Below are 19,735 nucleotides of genomic sequence, written 5' to 3'. Positions count from 1 at the left end.
GCTTCCTTCATTGACAAACCATGGATTCTTGGAGGCACTGGAATTCATATTTATCTCAATCTAACAGACAGGGTGGCCGTCCAATTCTGAAATCTCAAATTAGGCCTATGCAACAATTCATGGATGAAAACAGTATGATCTGCATACCCTCCATTGGTCCCTGTTTTACTTGGTCAAATAAACAACAAGGTCATAACAGGATAGAAGGTCTATTAGACAGATTTATATGCAGTATTGATAGCCTTTCTGCTTTTCCGGATGTTCATGTCAGTCCTCTTATGGTTGCTCATTCAGATCATAAGGTGATTCTTCTTTCTCTTGATAGTCATGGATCGTGGACTAAACGACCGTTTCGGTTTGAGTCATTTTGGACCCAAGAAGATTCTTATCCCACACTAGTCTCCACTGCTTGGAGTATTCCATTTAAGGGATCCTACTCTTATATTTTAGCATCTAAGTTGAGAAGTTTGGCAACACAGCTCAGGCACTGGAATAAATCTCCCGCAAGAAGGCTGGAAACCAAGGAAGCTGAGATTAGGATTCATATTAGTCAACAAAACAAGTTTCTCTTGAATCCAGAAATGACCAATGGTTCATTGAGGAGAAGTGTCTTATAGCCAAGCTGAAGCTGACTCTATCTCAACAGGCTAAATGGCATAAAAAATCTTGCATAAAATGGAAGCTTCAGGGTGATCGTAATACTCGCTTCTTTCATCAGAGCACCGTCACCCGGTGAGCTATAAATAAAATTCGGACAATTCAACACAATGGATTGACGAATACTGAACAACCGGAGATATCTCACGCCTTTGCTTCTCATTTCACAAGACTGTATATGTCGGGCTCACCAAGGCAACATGAGGGTTTTTTTTTATTTATTTATTATTTTTTTTTTATCACCAATCAAAAATAGGGTTTCAGAATCTGATCAACAATGGCTACTCCAACCTGTTTCTGATGATGAGATTAAAGAGGCAGCTTTTGGAATTAATGGTCTAAACTCACTCGGCCCGGATGGATTCCCTGAAATTTTCTATCAACAAAGTTGGGAGCACATTCATCAGGACATATTGAATATGGTTCGGCAATTTTTTGATTCAGGGACATTTTGCCGAAAACATATTGCTACTTTCATTGCGTTGATTCCGAAGATAGACAATCCCAACTTGGTGGGCAATTTTCGGCCATCATCTTATGCAATGTGAGCTATAAAATCATTTCTAGAATTTTGGTGGCAAGGCTTAAACATATATTACCTCACTTGATTTCTTTCCAACAGAATGGATTTATCAAAGGATATTCAAGATAATATCTTAATCGCCCATGAAATCATGCATAAAATCCATGGGCATAAGGGAAGGAAGAATGGAATCATAGCAGTCAAACTTGACATGAGCAAAGCCTATGACAGATTGGAGTGGAACCTCCTCAAGCAGGTGCTTCAGACTTATGGATTTCTTGACAAATGGATTGAGTGGATTATGTTTTGTGTCACAACAGTCACATACATGCCCTTAATCAATGGATCTTCAGCTAGTACGATTACTCCATCTAGAGGTCTTCGGCAAGGGGATCCTCTGTCTCCCTACCTGTTTGTGTTATGTGCCGAGTTGCTTACTTCTCACCTTGAACAGGCTGCTCAAAATGGACGTCTCAAAGGCACACAAATATCACGGGGTGGAGAAAGATTATCTCATCTTACTTTTGCAGATGATCTCATTCTATTTGGGCAGGCTACCAAGAAAGAAGCTAGCACTTTTGCCAACATTATCAGACAATACTATGAGATCTCGGGGCAAGAACTTAATGTCCACAAAACCCGCCCATTATAGCCTTAGCACCTCAGCGTCCATGAAAGGGGATCTATCGAAGCATTTTCAAACCTCTCCAACGGTGGCAGAGGACATATATCTAGGCATTAACCCTATCAAGGAGAGTATCACAGTGTCCGCCTACATGGTTGGAGGTCTAAATATTTAGCAGCTCCAGATAAAGTAGTCCTTATCCACTTTGGCAGCACTTTCTTCACACTTCTGTCTTGCTTTCGACTCCCATAGTCCTCCATTCAACAGATGGAGCCAAAAATGAGAAGGTTCTTTTGGTCTGATGGTAACAAACAAAGAGTGCATACAATCAATTGGCATACGTTATGTGCCCCAAAATCATGCGGAGGTCTAAATTTTTGTAACCTCCTTGCTTTTAACCTCGCCCTTTTATCTTGGAAGGCATGGGATTTGTATCAAAATCCAGACTCTTTATTGGGTAGACTAATGCTAAAAAAGTATTGCAAGCACCACTCTTTTCTCGAGGTTACCTTCTTTCGTTAATGATTCGTGGGGCTGGCGGTCTATCTTAATGGGCAGAGATATATTGAAACATGGATTTTTATGGCAAGTGGGTGATGGTCAAACTATCAATCCATGGTGTGATACGTGGATCTCAAATTCTACACAGGACTTGGGATGCTTCCCTTTTGCACGCACGGCTCCAAACAAACTCTCCTGCTTCATGGATGGCCGTACTCACACATGGAATAAAGATCTGTTGTTAAGATGGTGGCAGCTAGAAGTGGTCGACAAAATCTTGAAAATCCCTATCCCAGTAACTCATCCCTATCCCAGTAACTCAACAATTGACAGATTTGACAATGGACAATAAATGGCATTTTCAAGGTTTTTTTCTTTTGTGAAAGAAAAACTTTAATTAAAGGCAAATTAGTGCTGATAGCATTTTCAAGGTCCTATTGGTTTATTATTATTATTTTTTTGATAAAAAATATTATATTATAGGAATTAAGAAAAACAGCTGCAAGTGCTAACTATTAGCTTATTTACTGGCTCTCAATCAGCATGCATCCATCCAGGACTCCACATTAAACTGGAAAAGCTTTTGGAAGGTACTGCTCTTACCCGTGCCCATCACTTCTTATGGAAAGTGGTTCATCAAAAATTGCCCAGGGCTTCTCTCCTGATTCAACAAGGCTGTCTATGTCCCTCACACTGCCTTCAATGCGGCGAACAACAAACAAGCCCTGATCACATATTTATCAGTTGTCAGTTTGCACATTCAGTTTGGGAACTCTTACACTTCTCCATCCTAGAACAACCAGGACACCTAGTGGACAAAGTATAATTCCGCATGGAACAATGGAGAACGACTCCGCATGCTGAACATCCATTGACTATCCTCACATCAATCTAGCTCATGTGGAAGGCATACACTGGTTTATTTGAAACACAGAAAGCCATCCCCACGAAATGTTGCTTTTGGCATATGGAAAAGCCACCAATTTTACAATCAAGGAGTCCAGCATATTGGGCCTCGGCACTCAGAGAGCTCCTTCATCAAATGGGATCCTCCAAATCCTAATTCCATTAAACTGAATGTGGACTGAATGTTGCTTATCCAAGGAGGCCATTGCCCCCTTACATATAATAGAGGTATACTCACTGTGATTCATTAATTTTATGTTAAAAGCAATTTCCTGGTCGGTTCACCTTGTCAAAAAAACAGAAAAAAAAGAGGAAGGAATTGACTCCCTCCTCCATACCCCCAAAATAGACAAAACTCTCCAGGAAAAAACAACACTAACATCTAGATCTACCTGATATTCAAAGCACAAGAATAAGTAATAAATTACACACAAAGGAAGGAAGCTCACTCATACTGCTAAAAATACACCTTCAGTAATAGAAGTTGCAATCACACATGATTGCTCTCAACAGTGCCAAGTAGGTTATTCGCAGTATCATGCAGTCAAAATATGAAAATGAAAAATATTAATACGTCAAATCACCCAAGGAGTTAATAATGCTATAGTTAATAAATCTATTTTACAATGGCCATATAAATTTCCAACCCTCGCCATCATCAAGAGAACATTAGATAAATTAGAAGTATAAAAAAGACTTTTAAAATTGACAGGAATGCAAAGAATCCAAGAATTAATTGGTTCCTAGAATCTCCGATTGGGACAAGATCCATAAACTTGACAACTTAGCCCAATACCACTCTTGGCCCAATCGGAGATTCTAGGAACCAATTAATTCTTCTTCAAGATGGATATCCATCAAAGAGAGATGAGGAAGAAACAAAAGATAATGTAAGTAAAACAAACACAAGCTCGGATATACATATCAGCTCTTTCAATCAAGAATTCTCTGAAGCAGAACTGGCATTACAAAGCTGTATACTTATCGTCATTGCCCAGTCTCAACATCGGAAACTGACCACCGGATCATCCTGACTAGAATGGATCGAATCAGTATCGACTGAAATCGGCTTACCGAAGATTAGCAACATTGCTCTCTTTTTTATATGATGAAATTCAACCATTTAATTGGTCTCATCTCAAGCACCTCCCACCCTGAAGATTTTGAGCCTATAAAAAAGAAAATCTAGAATTTTCATTTCGTTGCTTTGTCGATTAAACTACAAAGAACAAAGAACAGATAAGATCTTCCCAAAGATCCAAAGCTACGATTACAAAACAATAACCAAAATGGTTAAGATTGCAGAGATTAAAAAGCTATCATACCTGTAGCGAAGAACTTTAGAGGCAAAACCATTGAGAACAGTATTGCCACTACGTTAATTCCGCTAAGCTTACTATATGCCTCCATGACTAGGCTCTTTTGAAAGATTATATACAAAAGAGCTATCGGAGAGGCAAATAATGAACTGGAATAAAAATCAATGGTAATAATGGTCTAGCCATTACTTTGACACAGATCAGCCGTTGTAGGTATCGAAGCTAAACTGCAACACTGAATGGCAAACTTTAGCACACGCAATGGGGCTTCATCGTCAAAGAAAGTTTTCGGAGAAGCCCGGGGTGCACTGTGCAGATTCAAGACTGAATTGAAATCTAAGAGATACCGATTGTTACTTCCTCTCACTTGTCAGTGAACACGAAACGCCGAAGCGGCGTTCTCTTGAAAATGAATTTATGAAGAACTCGCAGATGAAGATGAAACGTTCAAGAGGTGTTCTCATCATTATATAGAAAGATAAACCCTAGGAAGGGTAAAACCGTCAAAGTAAAAAAGACAGGGACATGGGATACCTTCTATTGGCGCGTAGGCAGCACCGCTGCATCGCACTCACGTTTTGCTGTTTCTGCCATTTTAAATTCCCCGCCACCATTTGGTCGTCGGTTTGAAGGTTCTCCCGGTTCCCCTGAGTTCTTGCAGTTGCTGAGAGGCAATAAGCTTTTCTCTCTGTGCTTTTGACTGAAGCAGAGAGGCTCGATATCACGTTCTCCTTGCTCTCTGTGCGATTCTGTTTTCTTTCTACTCCAGTGTCACTAGTTCTAGTTTTACTTATCGTACTTACAAATCACCGTTTTAGGTCTTCCTCCTCTCCTCTCTTATTCACCAATTCTTTTATATTATTCATTTTAATCTCGTCATTTTCCAGATGTTCAGAATTCAGGATTGTCAGTATCATCTTACTTAAGATTTGTCTAGGGTTTCCTGTGTTCTCTTGTCATCATCGAATTGAATCGCTTTTTCTTCTCTCTTAGCTTACGAACAGGTACAAATGTGTTCTTTTCGTTAACCTTGATTGTACCTCTGACTTTCAACACATATGTACCAGCAGTAGGACCATATCCAATTGTTGTCATCTCAGAACCTGTCCCTCATTTTATTATATTTTTCAAACAATTTTCATCCCTAAATATCAACTTGGAAATTGGGAGAGCAGTCTTGAGTATACTTGAATACTGTCTGCAGTAGTTCATTTACCTGTAGAATCATTGGGTTCAATGTTTCCCCCTTGCAGGATCCGTTGAGCAGCAATTTCAGCCAAATGGGAGAATCTTCAAGGTAAATCTATAGTTTCTCCAATTCAAAATGAGTCATATTCTGATTCTTCGATTTCTTAGGCTTTTCCCGCCACTTGTCATTTGATTGAAGACTGGAAATTGATCACGTATGAAGGGGGTTAAATATTTCTAAGTTGATTTTGTGTTCATATCTTTACATCAGTGGATTTTTTGATGTTGTGATATTCCAGTGATATTGTGCTTGTAGCACCATTCCATCTTTTCCATAAAATTTGCATGAATTACTCTTTATCTATGCAATGCCTACCTAGGATACACCTATGATTTGCTATTGCATTGTCAAGGTGATAGATCACATGTCTCCAAGAGGTAGGGGTGAGGAACACTATGCAGATTGTCACAAACAACAGTAGCAACAATTTTCTCGTCAGACCGGTCCATCCATCACACAGTATGGTGACCTCATAACTCTGTTAGAAGGGCCTTATCCCTCCAATGTACTCCTCAATCTCCTTCTTCTGCTTTAGAAGATACACATTCATGATCTCATAAAGTGTGGGGCCATGGTAACCTAGACCAGCCTCTGCGATGGTTTCAATCATTGTCTTATAATAGGGCGCTATGCTCTGTTAGTTGGAATGCTGTTGGAGAGCATCCACTTGGCCATTGCTTCCTTCACTTTGCCCCTCATGTTCTTCGAAGCTTCTCTGATCTTGTGCTACTTTGTACCATTCTTCCTGAATATGTGGATCCCACTCTAGTATCGGATCCTGACATCGTGGAGGCATGACTGATGGAAAAAGGAGCATCTCTTTGACTCTTTGACTGCCCAAACATGCCAAAAACACCACCTGACTGAGATGATCCAGCTCCTGGAGCTCTCTAGGGACCAACTTCTGCATTGCCTCTAGCCTTCTCCTGCTCCTGTGTCAGTGATGCCCTACTCTCTGTCATCGCCCGCCTCGAAACCCTGTTCTCTACAGCTCTATGTACATCTATGGGATCACAATCGTCATCACCAGAATCAGAATCAATGGGGTAAGAAGAAAACCCATTCATTGCCTCATCAAGTGCAGCTGCCACTCACTGTGTAGCAGCCTTCCTCTTTGCTCCCTTCGCTTGATCTCTAACTGCCTGTAATGCCTCAGTTGATACCACGTGGCACTGGACAACATCTTTTGAACTGCTGGTTAAGTGTGCCTTAAACTTCGTGATGCCACCTCCCATAAACCTCTAGCTGCAGAAGCTACACTAGGTCTTCTGCTTATTGCCACCCTGGGGTGTGCTCTGCCATGCAAGGTCACCTTTGGGTCTGGGAGCAGCAGCTTGTCTTTGCTTGCTCTTTGCCTTCCCCCTTTCATTTTATGTATGCAATAGTGATTGCCTTATACTCCTAGATGATCAGTGTTATACACAAAATGATTCCATAAGTCATTGTACAACACAAAATAATTTCTTTCTAACAAAGAAAACAATGTACCTAGCTAGTAATTTGCCCCTTGACCTTTTTTCTTTTAAATATAAATCATTTTTTTAAATTTCTTTTGGGCAATAAAATTGGCTGCCCATAGCAAAACCGGCAATGAAACCATATGGACAGCATTTCAAAAACATATAGAAAGCCATTTCTTATTTTTCTATGATTTTCAAAACCTTTTTCCCTATTGTCCTTATTTTTCATAATTATTTATAATTTTTGTAATTATTATACTAATATTGGAGAATAAAATAAATAATTATTGGGTGGAAAAAGAGCACATGAATCTAGATCTAGTTTATATTCGTCTGTGCTTTCCTATTTTGGCTATGTAATGCTTGCTGTGTTGAAAATGATTTTATCGTTTTGGTTTTGCCCGAGATTGGAATTGGATCTTGCACAGTTTTGCCGAGAACTCTATATGTGACCTAGTGGGTAAGCTTGTCTTTGCCGTCACTGTCCATCATCTTTGGTGGGAGTGTAACTTGCGAAGATGGACTTCCAAATCCAGATCTCGAGATAGGATTTGGGATGCCATCTATTTTGACGTTTCTTCTCGTCTTTTATCTGTCCCCCACCCCCCTGTTGTTGACTCTCCAAGAAATAGGCTTATTGTTAGTTCTTGGAGTCTCACTTCCTCTTTTCTGCCCCTTTGACTGGGCTTCCCTTTGTACATGTGCTTTCAGTAATTTATTTTCATTATTCATCCAAAAAAAAACATCAATGCTGGTTTCATGTGCTAGGCTATTTCTTTGTTTCTAGTAATTTTTTCCCCCAGTTGCATTGATCCAGTAACACTCTCCAAGTCCTCACTGCAACTCTTAGAATCATGTCTGATGAGATTTCATGGTTAACATATTGTGTCATCTAGATTTCCATCCGGGATTTAGGATATAATGGAGCTTATGAGTAAGATTGTATGGTATGAGTTAGCTGCAAGTTGTGATTATTGGTGGAGTTCTGTGTGTTCCCTTTAAATGCTAGTTTCCTGAAATAGTTTCTCATTGGTCTAATGGATAAAAGAACTTTCAGGGAGGATACCAGCAACACAGTCAGAGTGCTTGTTGCAACTGATTGCCATCTCGGTTATATGGAGAAGGACGAAATACGCCGGCATGATTCATTTCAGGCATTTGAGGAGATATGCTCCATAGCCGAGAAAAAACAGGTGATAATCATATAATTTCTTCTTGTCTACTAGGATTAGTCAACAGATTAGAAATAAGATGCTCAATTTTGTTTCATCTGATTGGCGTGTTGTTACTCCTGGGTTCTTACCCTAATCTTGCTCCTAGTTCCGCTCCAGTCTGAGAGCTCCAACTAGTGCGGCTTCATTAGTCTTTTTTTGTAGATACATTCAAGCTGGATTATTGAAGCTATGACCAAAAAGTTAAAAAGTATTAATCAAAACCCCAGGTCAACTTGTGTTTGTGTACATATCAGGTTAGTAATTAAGGAGCACTTTTTTTGATGTTGGTTGCAGGTAGATTTTCTTCTTCTTGGAGGTGATCTTTTCCATGAGAATAAGCCTTCAAGGACAACTTTAGTTAAGACCATTGAGATCCTTCGCCGTTATTGTCTCAATGATCGACCCGTGCAATTTCAAGTTGTCAGTGATCAGACGATGAACTTTGCAAACATGTATGATTTTCTCTTCATTCACCTAAGTTATCTTTCAATTTTTTTTCTTCTTCTTTTTCCCTTTCCTTCCATGTTGAAGCAAAGATTCCGTTGCTAGAAACTAGGTAAGAAGAAACACAGTGTAAGGAGTTGGTGCTTTTAAATAGTAAGTCAAAGGCAACAACAACAACAACAACAACAACAACAACAACAGTAACTAGGTGAAGAACAAACTGGAGCTTCTGCCAACCAAAGGTGAAGAACAAACTGGAGCTTCTGCCAACCAAATCAATGATAAACCTAACCATACCTCACTGATAAACGCTCCTGGTACCTTGACTGCTTGACATTTCCACCAAACTTACAAGAACCCAACATTGCAACCAACAGTGCACTCTCCAAAAACAAATTAGAAAAGAGTCTTCTAAAGATCTGGGAAACTTAGTTGGACTCAAACTAGGGAATCCGCTTTGGATTGGGATTCACTTTACAACTCAAAAACAAATTAGAAAATAGTCTTCTAAAGATCTCCTAAACCACTAATCCAATTGAAAAACTAAAAGTAGATATGGGATCCTAAATATCCTAGAAATTATTGGATCCTTATTGGTGTTCAAGGGGGTGTAGAGAAGACCATACTGTCGTTCGGAGGGTTCGTCCAGCCCCTAGTGCACCATTGGGCTTGGTTTATGGTCCGTATTTCAGTGGACTTTGTGTGGGCTGGGCCTAGTTACATACAAGGTCTTCTAAGGATAATATCATAAAGTTTCATTAGGACTACATTGCACCAAATCTCATCTGAATAAGCATGGAGAGCTACTGGTACTAAACACTTGGATGTTAACTCAAGTCTGGCACTGTTGAGGAGGGTGACCTTGTATCGGGTGCTTTTCTACTTGAGTCTTGTCCTTTTAACAAAACTTTTTGAAACCACGTTGACATTGCTGACACTGTCCACGATGGTTTGTACTAGTAGTCTTCATGCTTTAAGTCTGTTGTGGATGATGCTACTCCTTCTGGCTTTATAATTATGATCTTGAACATTACATTCAAGTGTGAGTTTGGATCTAGCTAATCCTCTTAATACTCTTCGCTTGGCTCTGGCTCTAGTGGAGGACAAACAACCTCCTCTTCTAGGAACCAGTGGTTGGTGTTGAAAACTGCAACTCCCCTTCTTTTAGGACACTTTCTGGTAAAGTGCTCTTTCTTATAGCAGTAGAAACGTTCACCTAGGTTGTTGCTGTAGACTGTTCTCTGTAATCTACTCTAGGTGGATTCAGCACTTTGGGAGGGAGTGCAGTGGATGGTGTAGGGTTTAGTGGTGGTGGTGGTGGGGGTCCCTCCTGAAGTCCTGACTAGGCTATTTCTTCTAAGTTAATAGAGTTTCTGCACGCAAGGCTTTGTCAAACAAATCTCTTAGATAATCATCAGTCAATATAATCATCTAGGGCTCCTACAAGTTTGGTCTTTGCTAATCCCTTCTTTCTATCTTTTGATAGGTATACCAATCAAAATATTCATCTAGGGCAGCTTTCTAGTCATTAAAACCTTGGGGGTCCAGGGATCCATTAAATTCTTTTAACTCTTATTTTACCTTATGGTGTTTGCACCTCTCCTCTGATGCTGGCCTGTAGTGAAATATGATTGAGCATGCTCCTTCAGAGTGGTGGGAGTGTAATTGTGTCTACAGGGTGGCCTTTCTTTGGTTTCATATCTATCAAATGCTGGATTGTCATACCTTGACTCCCTGCTTGTGGCCATTCCTGTCTCTATGATCACTGTGAGTCCTCGGGTGATAAGGCTCTCCTTCAGTTTCATCCTTGTATCTTTGGGCTCCACTAGTCTCTCCTCAATTGGGAACATATATCTATGAGTGCAACCTTGGGGGTGGTAGGGGGGAGTCTGAACTAGCTCATCCCTGCATGATTGCTCCAAGTATGTGATTCTGGTGGACAAGTCTTGCACTTGAGTTGACAAACCTTGTAATTGTGCTAATGTCTCATTCTGGGTCTTCTGGGTGTTCTCATGTTTCCTGGCTAATTTTAATTCGTCCATAGCTCTGATTCCAAACTGATGTGAACCAAATTCTAGCATTTAATTGTTTGAATATGGCCCTAGAATCAAGCTCACTCTAGCATCCTCTTCTCTAACAATCAGCAGTCTTCTAGGTCTGAAATTACCCTCTGTGGATGAGCTTTTGGATGGATTTAGGGCTGGTAAGGGTTAGGCTAAGGTTTACTAGGACTTGGCTAGGCTTAAGAACTTAGGGCTTTAGGTTTCAATCACTAAACTAAACGGTAACTGCAGTTTTCTGGAATTGAGTTTAGGGTTTAGGTAAGTTAGGTTTTGAAGGATTGTATGGTTAATTAGAAGGATTCTAGGGTTCAGCTAGGTTAGAAATAATTCTGTTGTTAATTGTATTTTCAGAATTAATTTCTAAGAGTTAGGGTTTTAAAAATAGGTCTAGTTGATTTGGGACTCTAGACGTGTCAGATAAGGTTAGGGTTTGGAGTGGAGGTAGAGAAGGTATAGGAGAAGGTGCATAAAAGGGTTTAGAGTTTGGTTAAAGGATTAGGGAGTTGTAGGTGTTTTGGTGAAATGAGGGTTTAGGGTTTCTAGAAGTAGAAGATGAATTGCAGAAAATTTCCAAACCTAATGTTGGAGGGTTTAATGGTGAAACTAAAAGTAGGGATAGGGTAAGGGGAGGGTGAATAATGTAAAGGGGGTATTGATTGGAGTTGGGGATCTAGGTTTTAAAGGGGAGGGAGGCTGCTGCTACTGTAGCAAAGAAAAGGAGAATAGGGGAGGGCTGCGTGGGGCTCAGGAAGGTGGGAAGGTGTAGGGGTGGGTCTGGGCTAAACCTACTTGAAGTAGGGACTTGAAGCTGCTGTAGTACTTGGAGGTAGGCTGCTGGAAATTGAAGAAAAGTGCAGGATAATCAACTCTTGTAGCTGCTGCAGGCTTCCCTTAAGGAAACCCACGACTCCTCTTGCCTCAAAACTCTCAATCAATGTTTATTAATTCAATTCAACTCAACTTGCTGATGACAGAGTATGTAGGCTTATTTATAGTCTCTAAAAAGAAAACACAATGGGACTCAACTTAAGAAACCAACTTGGATTCTGATTTGCAATCCAATTCTAATTAAGACTCTTACTACTTTAACTCACACGAGGAACCTTTATAACTTGCTTTTGAGAGTTCCAATTTGAATTTTAAGAGTAGATGTTTGAACAAGCTGCTGTTTTGAAAACCAGAAACTACTTCCTAGATATTCTAGGTGGTTTTTGCAGAGAACCTAGCTAGCTCAATCTGACCATCGAATCTTGATCCTCTTTGGACCATATCATCCCCATATTCTCATAGCATAAGCATTCAAATATGATTGCAATTTGGCCAGTCTTTTTGAAACTACCCTTTTACCCTTCAGTCCTGTTCCTACTTAGAATCCTCTATTTCCATACTTGAGTTGGTTCTGCTTGATATCTTAGAAGAAATGGCCCCTAGTGGATACTATTAAATTTAGGACTACATCACCAAGAAACTAAAGGAATGAAGAGCGGAACAAATTCAGAAGAATGGAAGATGGAAAGATATTAATAGAGAGAAGGCAAAAATAGAGATAGAAGGAGATCAAGTTGGTGAAGGGAAGAGAAAATGTTAGATGGTATCTGCAGTGAGGAGGGAAATTGGGAAGGGGAACAGCAGGCGACCAGCAAGCAACTCAGTGCTCACTGGGGTATGCAATTCAATCCAAAAGGCAGTGTCATTAAATTTTTTCAGTTCTATTCCCATGATGGGAATTATGAGTACATATGCAGAAAAAATCCTAAAAAATGGATACTGTTTCTAAGATGGAAGTTACTTCAAACAAGGATTGTTATCTCTGTTTTGAGACCTGTTTCGACCAGGCCAAAAACCGAGATATGGTGGTTTCAACTGAAATTTTGATTGAGACTTTGAAGTTTTTCCCTGTGAGTATTGAGAGCAAGTTTCTGCCCTTCTTTATGATTTTTTCATCTGATTTCTTGCCTAATACTCGTGGAATAAATTTAGACCGAAACGTGCAAAATTTCGGTCGAAATGCTTGCATATTTTCCAATCAAAATGGAACTGGGCAGATTCCATTTCAGTACAATGTTTCTATTGAAATTTCGCAGGTTTTGACACTCCAACTTGTTTTTCCTTGGTTTTTGTTGATTTCTATCCCATTTTCACCTAATTTCCACAATACCTTTGTTGTCAAATGCCTCTTTTGCTCCTCTTTTGCTTCACATTCATGCCTTAAATGATCTTGTATTGCTTTCAAATTAATATATGTTTAGTTTAGGACTATGATCTATGATTGTGTGTTAAACTTATTTTTTAATTATTGCTATTTTTTTAAAAAAATTTTGATTTCAAAACTATTTTCAAAATTATGTATTTAAAAAAAAAAAAACATTTGTATACATGATTTATGGGCTTGACTTAATCTATGTGAGACACCATCACTTGATTTAGTTCCTAATTGTATTTTGTTGACTTGTTGTATATTGAACTATTCTATCAAACAACTCATGTATGTTGATGATTCTATGCCTATATGCAATACAATTTGTACTTGTCGAAACCAATCATTTGTTAGTATACTTGAATGATAACTTTTCAATGGTTTTTTTGACAAAATATTAGGCTCCATTGTGTTTATTATGCTTTAAATAAGTAGGAGGCAAGAAATCAGATGAATGGAGGTCATGTAAGGCCCAAAACCTAGGGTCAAAATTTCAAAAAAAGTACCAAGTTTCGACTAAAATTTCAGTTGGAACCTGGATATTTTGGTTTTTGCCTGGGACAAAACTTAGGTTTCAACCGAAAATTTACACCATGCTAATACCTATTTAAAGCATAGTGAACACTGTGGAATTGGTATTTTGCCTACTACCTATTTAAAGCACAATGAAGTGAATGAACACAATTAAACTGGTATTTTGCTTAAAAAAACCAATGAGAAGTTATCATTCAAGTATATTAACATATTAGAGATTCCAAGAAATACAACTTTGTAAAATTGAACCACACAATCATAGATTATAGTCCTAGATTAAACATATATTAATCTCATAACCATTTATGCCATCAACAAAGCAAAAAATCAGAAAATGCAAAATTTCAAACAAACCTTGCAAAAATATTCCAAAATCCCAAAGGAAGAGCAAATGGTGTGATGGAAGGCAAAGAAGCGACTGAAATTGGGTGAAAAATGTGTTGAAAGCACAAAAAAATTTGCAGAAAAGGGGTTGGGGGTTGAAACAACATCGGAGACCTCGAACTATGTTGTAAACTAAGCTACGAACTATGTTGTAAACTAAGCTAATGGCATTCCATTTTAGAACTGTGTTATGCTCCCTTCTTTTTCTGGCTATAAACAACTCAGCAATCACCATGTAGAATAAGGCATCTGTGATTTGTAATAGCTTTGATTTGTTTTACAGATTTGGTCATGTAAACTATGAAGATCCTCACTTCAATGTTGGCTTACCGGTGTTCAGTATCCATGGAAATCATGATGATCCTGCAGGAGTGGTATGGCGTTAATTTGTAGACACTATATCAGATTGATTAGTACAATATCTAGTTTATTATGTAATTTCATATTGTTGCAAATCTATTTTGAGTGATTATTTGTAATCCTTTTGATGTTTTTGTGATTGTTGGCTGTCATGCTCTGTAATCTTGTGGTAAGGTTTAGCCCTTCCAGATGGCTGCATGGTGGACCACTGGTAGGTATTAGTTAATGCAGGAGCATCATCATGGTTCTTGTTTTGGATTATTTTCTGGTCCAAAATCGAGCACATTAGGCACGGAGTTCTAAACCTGGAAATCAGGATTTGTGTTTCCCAAAGTGGAAGAGTTTTTCACTTTGGTTCCAACTTTCCTGATATTTAGGAACCTTATCCTCATCCAAGTTGTGGAAGTGTTTCTTTTATGTAGGCTGAATTAGGACACCTTTTGTGTTGGTTTTCTGCTTTATTTAGTTAAAATAGTTTAAAACACTCATAATTAACTTGTTAAGATAGATTAGGAACTAAAATCCTTGAAGTTGATGAGAAGCTCCAGAATGCACTGTTGGAAACAAGCCACAAAACCAATCCAGCAATAATTGTGGAGTGTGACTGCTGTGACAAGCAGCCTGTCTGATGATGTGGAAAATTTCAACCTGAGGAGAAAAAAGAAAAAGAAAAAGAAAAAGAGAGAGAGAGAGAGAAGAAGAAAGATGATGACATAGGAAGTTTCGGTTGGTTCAATGGAGCATCACATGAGGCAGCCACATCCAAATAGAAGCATGAATGGAGAAGAAAAAGATCAAAACACTGTTCACGTCACCGTTCATGTGAACAATGTGATGGCTAACATACACTTTATTTGGGAAAGCTTTCTAGAATATCTTGTGGGTTCATTAAGTGGGAAAATTTTATCTTAATGTTGATTTACATTTAGGCAGAATATAACCACCACCAGTCTCTCTTCACTTGTCCAAATAAAATATGTGTTGGAGCTTGGAGTCTGGAATGGAAAAAGTCAATGACATGTTGTCAACTGAACAACCCTGTGGCCATGAATGATCATGTAGAAGTTGGACACATGGAGTTTGTTATGCCAGTATGACACTGAAGTGCTCTGATGAACGAACTCCACACATTTTGGATTACATTTAATATTCTAAAGGAGCTTTAAAAATAGATGTATAAAAAATTGACTTCCCCATAGAATTTGTAAGTTTACTAGAATTCGAGGACAGATTTTTTCTGAGAAAGATAGAGCTGATGTATAATCTGACCAGATTTGGACCAGCCTCATTTGGACCTACTAGTCCAAGTCAAATCAGGCCAGCAAGCATCCGAGATGGGCAAAAAGAGGCTAAAACTCTGTATGTGTGAGCAGTAATGTGAAGAGTGTTACAGCCTTTATTTTTGCCTTTGTGTGAAGGATACTACTAGATTTTGTGGGCCCTAGGTTGGATCGTGTGAAGACCTTTTTGAAGACCAAAGATTCTATCTAGTTTCTATATCTATGTCATTCCTAGTTTCTAAAAGTTGGTTTCTATTTTACTTTCTACTTTGTTATTGTGCAGAATATTAACTACGTAACTCAGCACTTCTAGTTTCTATATGTATAATTAGGAGTTTTGTTTTTGATGGGGCAAACCTATTCTCTATTAATATGTGATGGCTGTTCAAAGCTCAGAGTGATTTGAATATGGATAATGAAGATTTTTATGAACTAATTATTCAAAGCTTTGCTTTGAGCTTATTCTCTTGTCTCTTGCATGAGTTATAGGAAGAGCTAGGGCCTTCTTGTGAGATCTAATCACCTAAAATCTAGGGAACCTTGCTGTCAACTGTCAAATCCTAGGGCTGAAGGAGCCTTGTAAAGAGAGCTAAATCCACCTATACTTACCTCCTTTTCTCTTGTTTGCCTACTAGTAGTGTTTCTTAGTTGCTGCTTCTATTGGGACCATCAAACTGAAGATGTTTCACTCCCAAGCCACCGTTAGAAGCATGTTGCTGCTCCTCCAGTTAGAACCCAGGTCAGTGACTGAATTTTAGCTGGTTGAAACATCCTTCTTCCATCCCCTTTATCACTTGAATTCCTCCTCAAACCGTTGAGTTTCTAATTTTGGTCCACCTCCATAACTGAAAGTTCAACCATCACCTTCCCTTCAAATTTGCAGCATGGTATCGTGACCGTCATCCAGTCATCCTCCCAGACCTCCATCCTATCTGTGGCTGAACATGATTATTGTGATTGGTTTATTTCACTCACTAACTAATTATCTGACTTGTGGGCTAGGAGTTTCTCTAGAAGCAGTCAATGTCTGAAGGAAGTTTATATATTTGACTTACATGTTGGTAGTTAAGGCCTGATTTGATGTGTCCATTTTAATTTCGTGGGGTGATTTCTGTTTCAAAAACTCTCTGGATAAACTTGGTTGAACTTTTCTACCTTATTTCTATCGGAACATTAATTTTAAAATATCCGAGAAGCTGTTTCAATCCTGCAGCTGGATGACGTTCCTTGTTTATTTCACTCCTGCTCTTTGATGACCACATGATTATTTTGATCAAAGTTTCTAAACTTATCCGAAGTTGCCATCTCAAACAGATCATGATTCTCAAAATCTGGGCAAAGATGGTTCTTACAATGTTAATAAACATATTTAAGCTCTCAAATTGAAAAAATAAGAGCAACAATTTAGTGATAATATATACCCTTGGTTGGCAATAAAGCCCGAACCCTTAATGTAACAACAACAACAACAATAAGCCTTGTCCCAACTAAATGGGGTCGGCTGCATGTATTCTTGCCTTCCAATTAGTTCTGTTTGAGGCCATGCTAGATACAAGGCCTAAGCTATGCATATCCTTTCTCACCACTTCTCTTAAGGTTATCTTAGGTCTACCCTTAGCTCTTCTAGTTTCTTCAATCTTGATTATATCACTTCTCCATACAGGGGCATTTATAGGTTTCCGTTGAACATGGTCATGTCACCTCAAACGACTTTCCCGAAGCTTATCACTTATGGGAGCAACTCCTAGACCAACTCTAATATGATCATTTTTTATCTTATCAATCATAGTTTGGCCACTCATCCATTTTAGCATCCTCATTTTGCTCCACTGAGTTTATGTATATGATTTTTTTTTAACAGCCCAACACTTTGCACCCTACATCATAGCTAGTCGAACGATAGTCCTATAAAATTTTCCTTTAAGCTTTAATGAAATACGTCGATCACGCAAGACTCTAGACGCACTTCTCCACTTCATCCTCCCTATTTTAATTATTTGGGAAACATCATCCTTTATATCACCTATTTTATTTATGATTGAACCTAGGTACCTAAAAGAATCACTCTCAGGAATCTCCTTATCGTAAAGTTTCACCAACTCATCGCTTGCCCAATTATGACTAAAGTTACAAACTAGATATTCTATCTTCGTTCTACTTAATTTAAAGCCTCTTGATTCCAAAGCTGCTCTCCATGATTCTAAGTTTCTAACTTGGTATTAATCCCCACTTGAGTCTCATCTATCAACATCATCAGCAAAAAGCATACACCAAGGGACCTCGTCTTGAATGTCTTTAGTTAATTAATCCATTATAAGTGCAAATAAATATGGGCTTAAAGTTGATCTTTAATGTGAACATGAAATATTGCTTACTCTACTCACAGTTTGAAATTTAGAATGAGGTGTGACTTAATTGTCAAGTAATTAAGGACAAGTAAAACCTAAATTAAAGTTTTGAAGTTTATACTTCAAAATACAAACTTGTTTCTAACAATGACTAAGTCAATAATACATATCAACAAACTTTCTATTGTCTAATATTGTTGAGAAAGCCGATTGTGGTAGAACAGCTTAATAAGATCAATGGGATCTCAAGCCCTCTATTTATAATAAAGTGGAAAGATCACTATTACATAATACCCTTACTTGGGTAATAAGAAATATAAATTTACATAAACAAAAACTCTAATAGAGTTGAACCTTAGTAGAACTCATCCAACACTCCCCCTCAAGTTGAGGCATAAATATTAGTCATGCCCAACTTGCATACAATAGGAAGGACTCCTTCCTTCAAACCCTTAGTGAAAACATCTACCTCTTGGTCTCCAGACCTCACAAAAGGCATGCAGATAAGCCCTTGTTCCAGTTTTCCTTTGACAAAAAAACTATTAATTTCAATGTGCTTAGTTTGATCATGTTGCACAGGATTATTAGGAATATTGATAGCAACGTTGTTGTCACAATATAACATTATAGGGTTTGGAATTTGGACTCCAATAGCTTGAAGCAAGCCTTTCAACCATAGTAGCTCACAAACTCCACGAACCATAGCTCTATATTCAGCTTCGGTACTAGATAAAGCTACCACATTCTGTTTCTTACTTATCCAAGTAACTAGATTACCTCCAACAAAGGTATAGTAACCTAAAATTGATTTCCTGTCTGGAGACCCAGCCAAGTCTGCATCAGTGTATGCGTCGACTCTTAGATTATCAGTGGGTGACAAAATTATTCATCTTCCAGGAGTTCCCTTCAAATACTGCAGTATTTTGATAACAGCCTTCATATGAGCTAAATATGGATCATGCATGAATTAACTCACTACCCCCCACGGCATAAGCGATGTCTGGCTTGGTGTAGGACAAATAAATAAGCTTCCCTTCTAGCCTTTGGTATCTTCCTTTGTACACTGGTTCTCCCTCTTTTTCCTTAAATTTAGCTCCGGCTTCAATAGGGGTATGAACTACTTTACACCCCAACATTCCCACTTCTGATAATAAATTTAGGACATTCTTTCTTTGGGATAGGAATATACCCTCCTTTGATCGAGTCACCTCAATTCCTAAGAAGTCTTGGAACTTCCCTAGATCTTTAATCTCAAACTCTCTGTCAAGAAAGTCCTTCAAACTTTGAATTTCTTCACCATCATTCCTTGTGATGACAATATCATCCACCAATGAAAAGTGTGATGCTAGTACCTAACTTCTTGACAAATAGTGTATGATCAACATTGCTTTGCTTGTACCCAATAGAAGTCATTGCCTTCAGGAGGTGTCCAAACCAGATCCTGGGAGACTGCTTTAACCCATAAATTGACATCTTCAATTGACAAACTTTCCTTGTAGTATTGTCATTGAAGAAACCATGTGGGATTTTCATATAGACTTCTTCCTCTAACTCCCCATGTAGGAAGGCATTCTTTACGTTTAGTTGGTGCAAGTTTTAGTCTTTGTTCACAGCTTCAGACAACAGAACTTTGACAGTGTTCAGTTTTGCAACAGTGGCAAAAGTCTCCTG

At 38.6% G+C, this 19,735-nt stretch overlaps 1 protein-coding gene and 2 non-coding genes across 5 annotated transcripts in view; 1 reads left to right on the top strand and 2 right to left on the bottom strand.

Moving 5' to 3' along the window:
• Nucleotides 1-4,117: 4,117 nt before the first annotated feature.
• LOC149029011 (small nucleolar RNA Z223) lies at nucleotides 4,118-4,211 on the bottom strand. The gene has a single exon (XR_016171390.1). It is a non-coding gene; the product is annotated as a small nucleolar RNA Z223 (small nucleolar RNA).
• A 494-nt stretch (nucleotides 4,212-4,705) lies between these two features.
• Nucleotides 4,706-4,847, bottom strand: LOC149029010 (small nucleolar RNA snoR134). The gene has a single exon (XR_016171363.1). It is a non-coding gene; the product is annotated as a small nucleolar RNA snoR134 (small nucleolar RNA).
• Nucleotides 4,848-5,066: 219 nt separating this feature from the next.
• The window catches only part of MRE11 (DNA repair and meiosis protein (Mre11)), a 34,021-nt gene continuing 19,352 nt past the window's right edge, over nucleotides 5,067-19,735 (top strand). Inside the window, exons 1-5 of one of the 3 annotated variants that reach the window (XM_089140087.1) lie at nucleotides 5,067-5,272; nucleotides 5,785-5,828; nucleotides 8,298-8,433; nucleotides 8,749-8,906; nucleotides 14,360-14,450. In XM_089140087.1, coding sequence (XP_088996213.1) covers nucleotides 5,812-5,828; nucleotides 8,298-8,433; nucleotides 8,749-8,906; nucleotides 14,360-14,450 — 402 coding nt within the window. In that variant the 5' untranslated portion in view covers nucleotides 5,067-5,272; nucleotides 5,785-5,811. Of the gene's footprint in view, nucleotides 5,536-5,784; nucleotides 5,829-5,983; nucleotides 6,827-8,297; nucleotides 8,434-8,748; nucleotides 8,907-14,359; nucleotides 14,451-19,735 lie in introns of those variants that run through there. The other 2 variants (XM_089140080.1, XM_089140072.1) reach the window with 2 other exon arrangements.

Source organism: Hakea prostrata, chromosome 1 (assembly GCF_041222555.1).
Source record: "Hakea prostrata isolate BN-2017 chromosome 1, UWA_Hpros_2, whole genome shotgun sequence".
Taxonomy (NCBI): Eukaryota; Viridiplantae; Streptophyta; class Magnoliopsida; order Proteales; family Proteaceae; genus Hakea; species Hakea prostrata.
The sequence above is the reverse complement of the archived record's forward strand: the minus strand, read 5'-3'. Positions and strand labels throughout refer to the sequence as shown.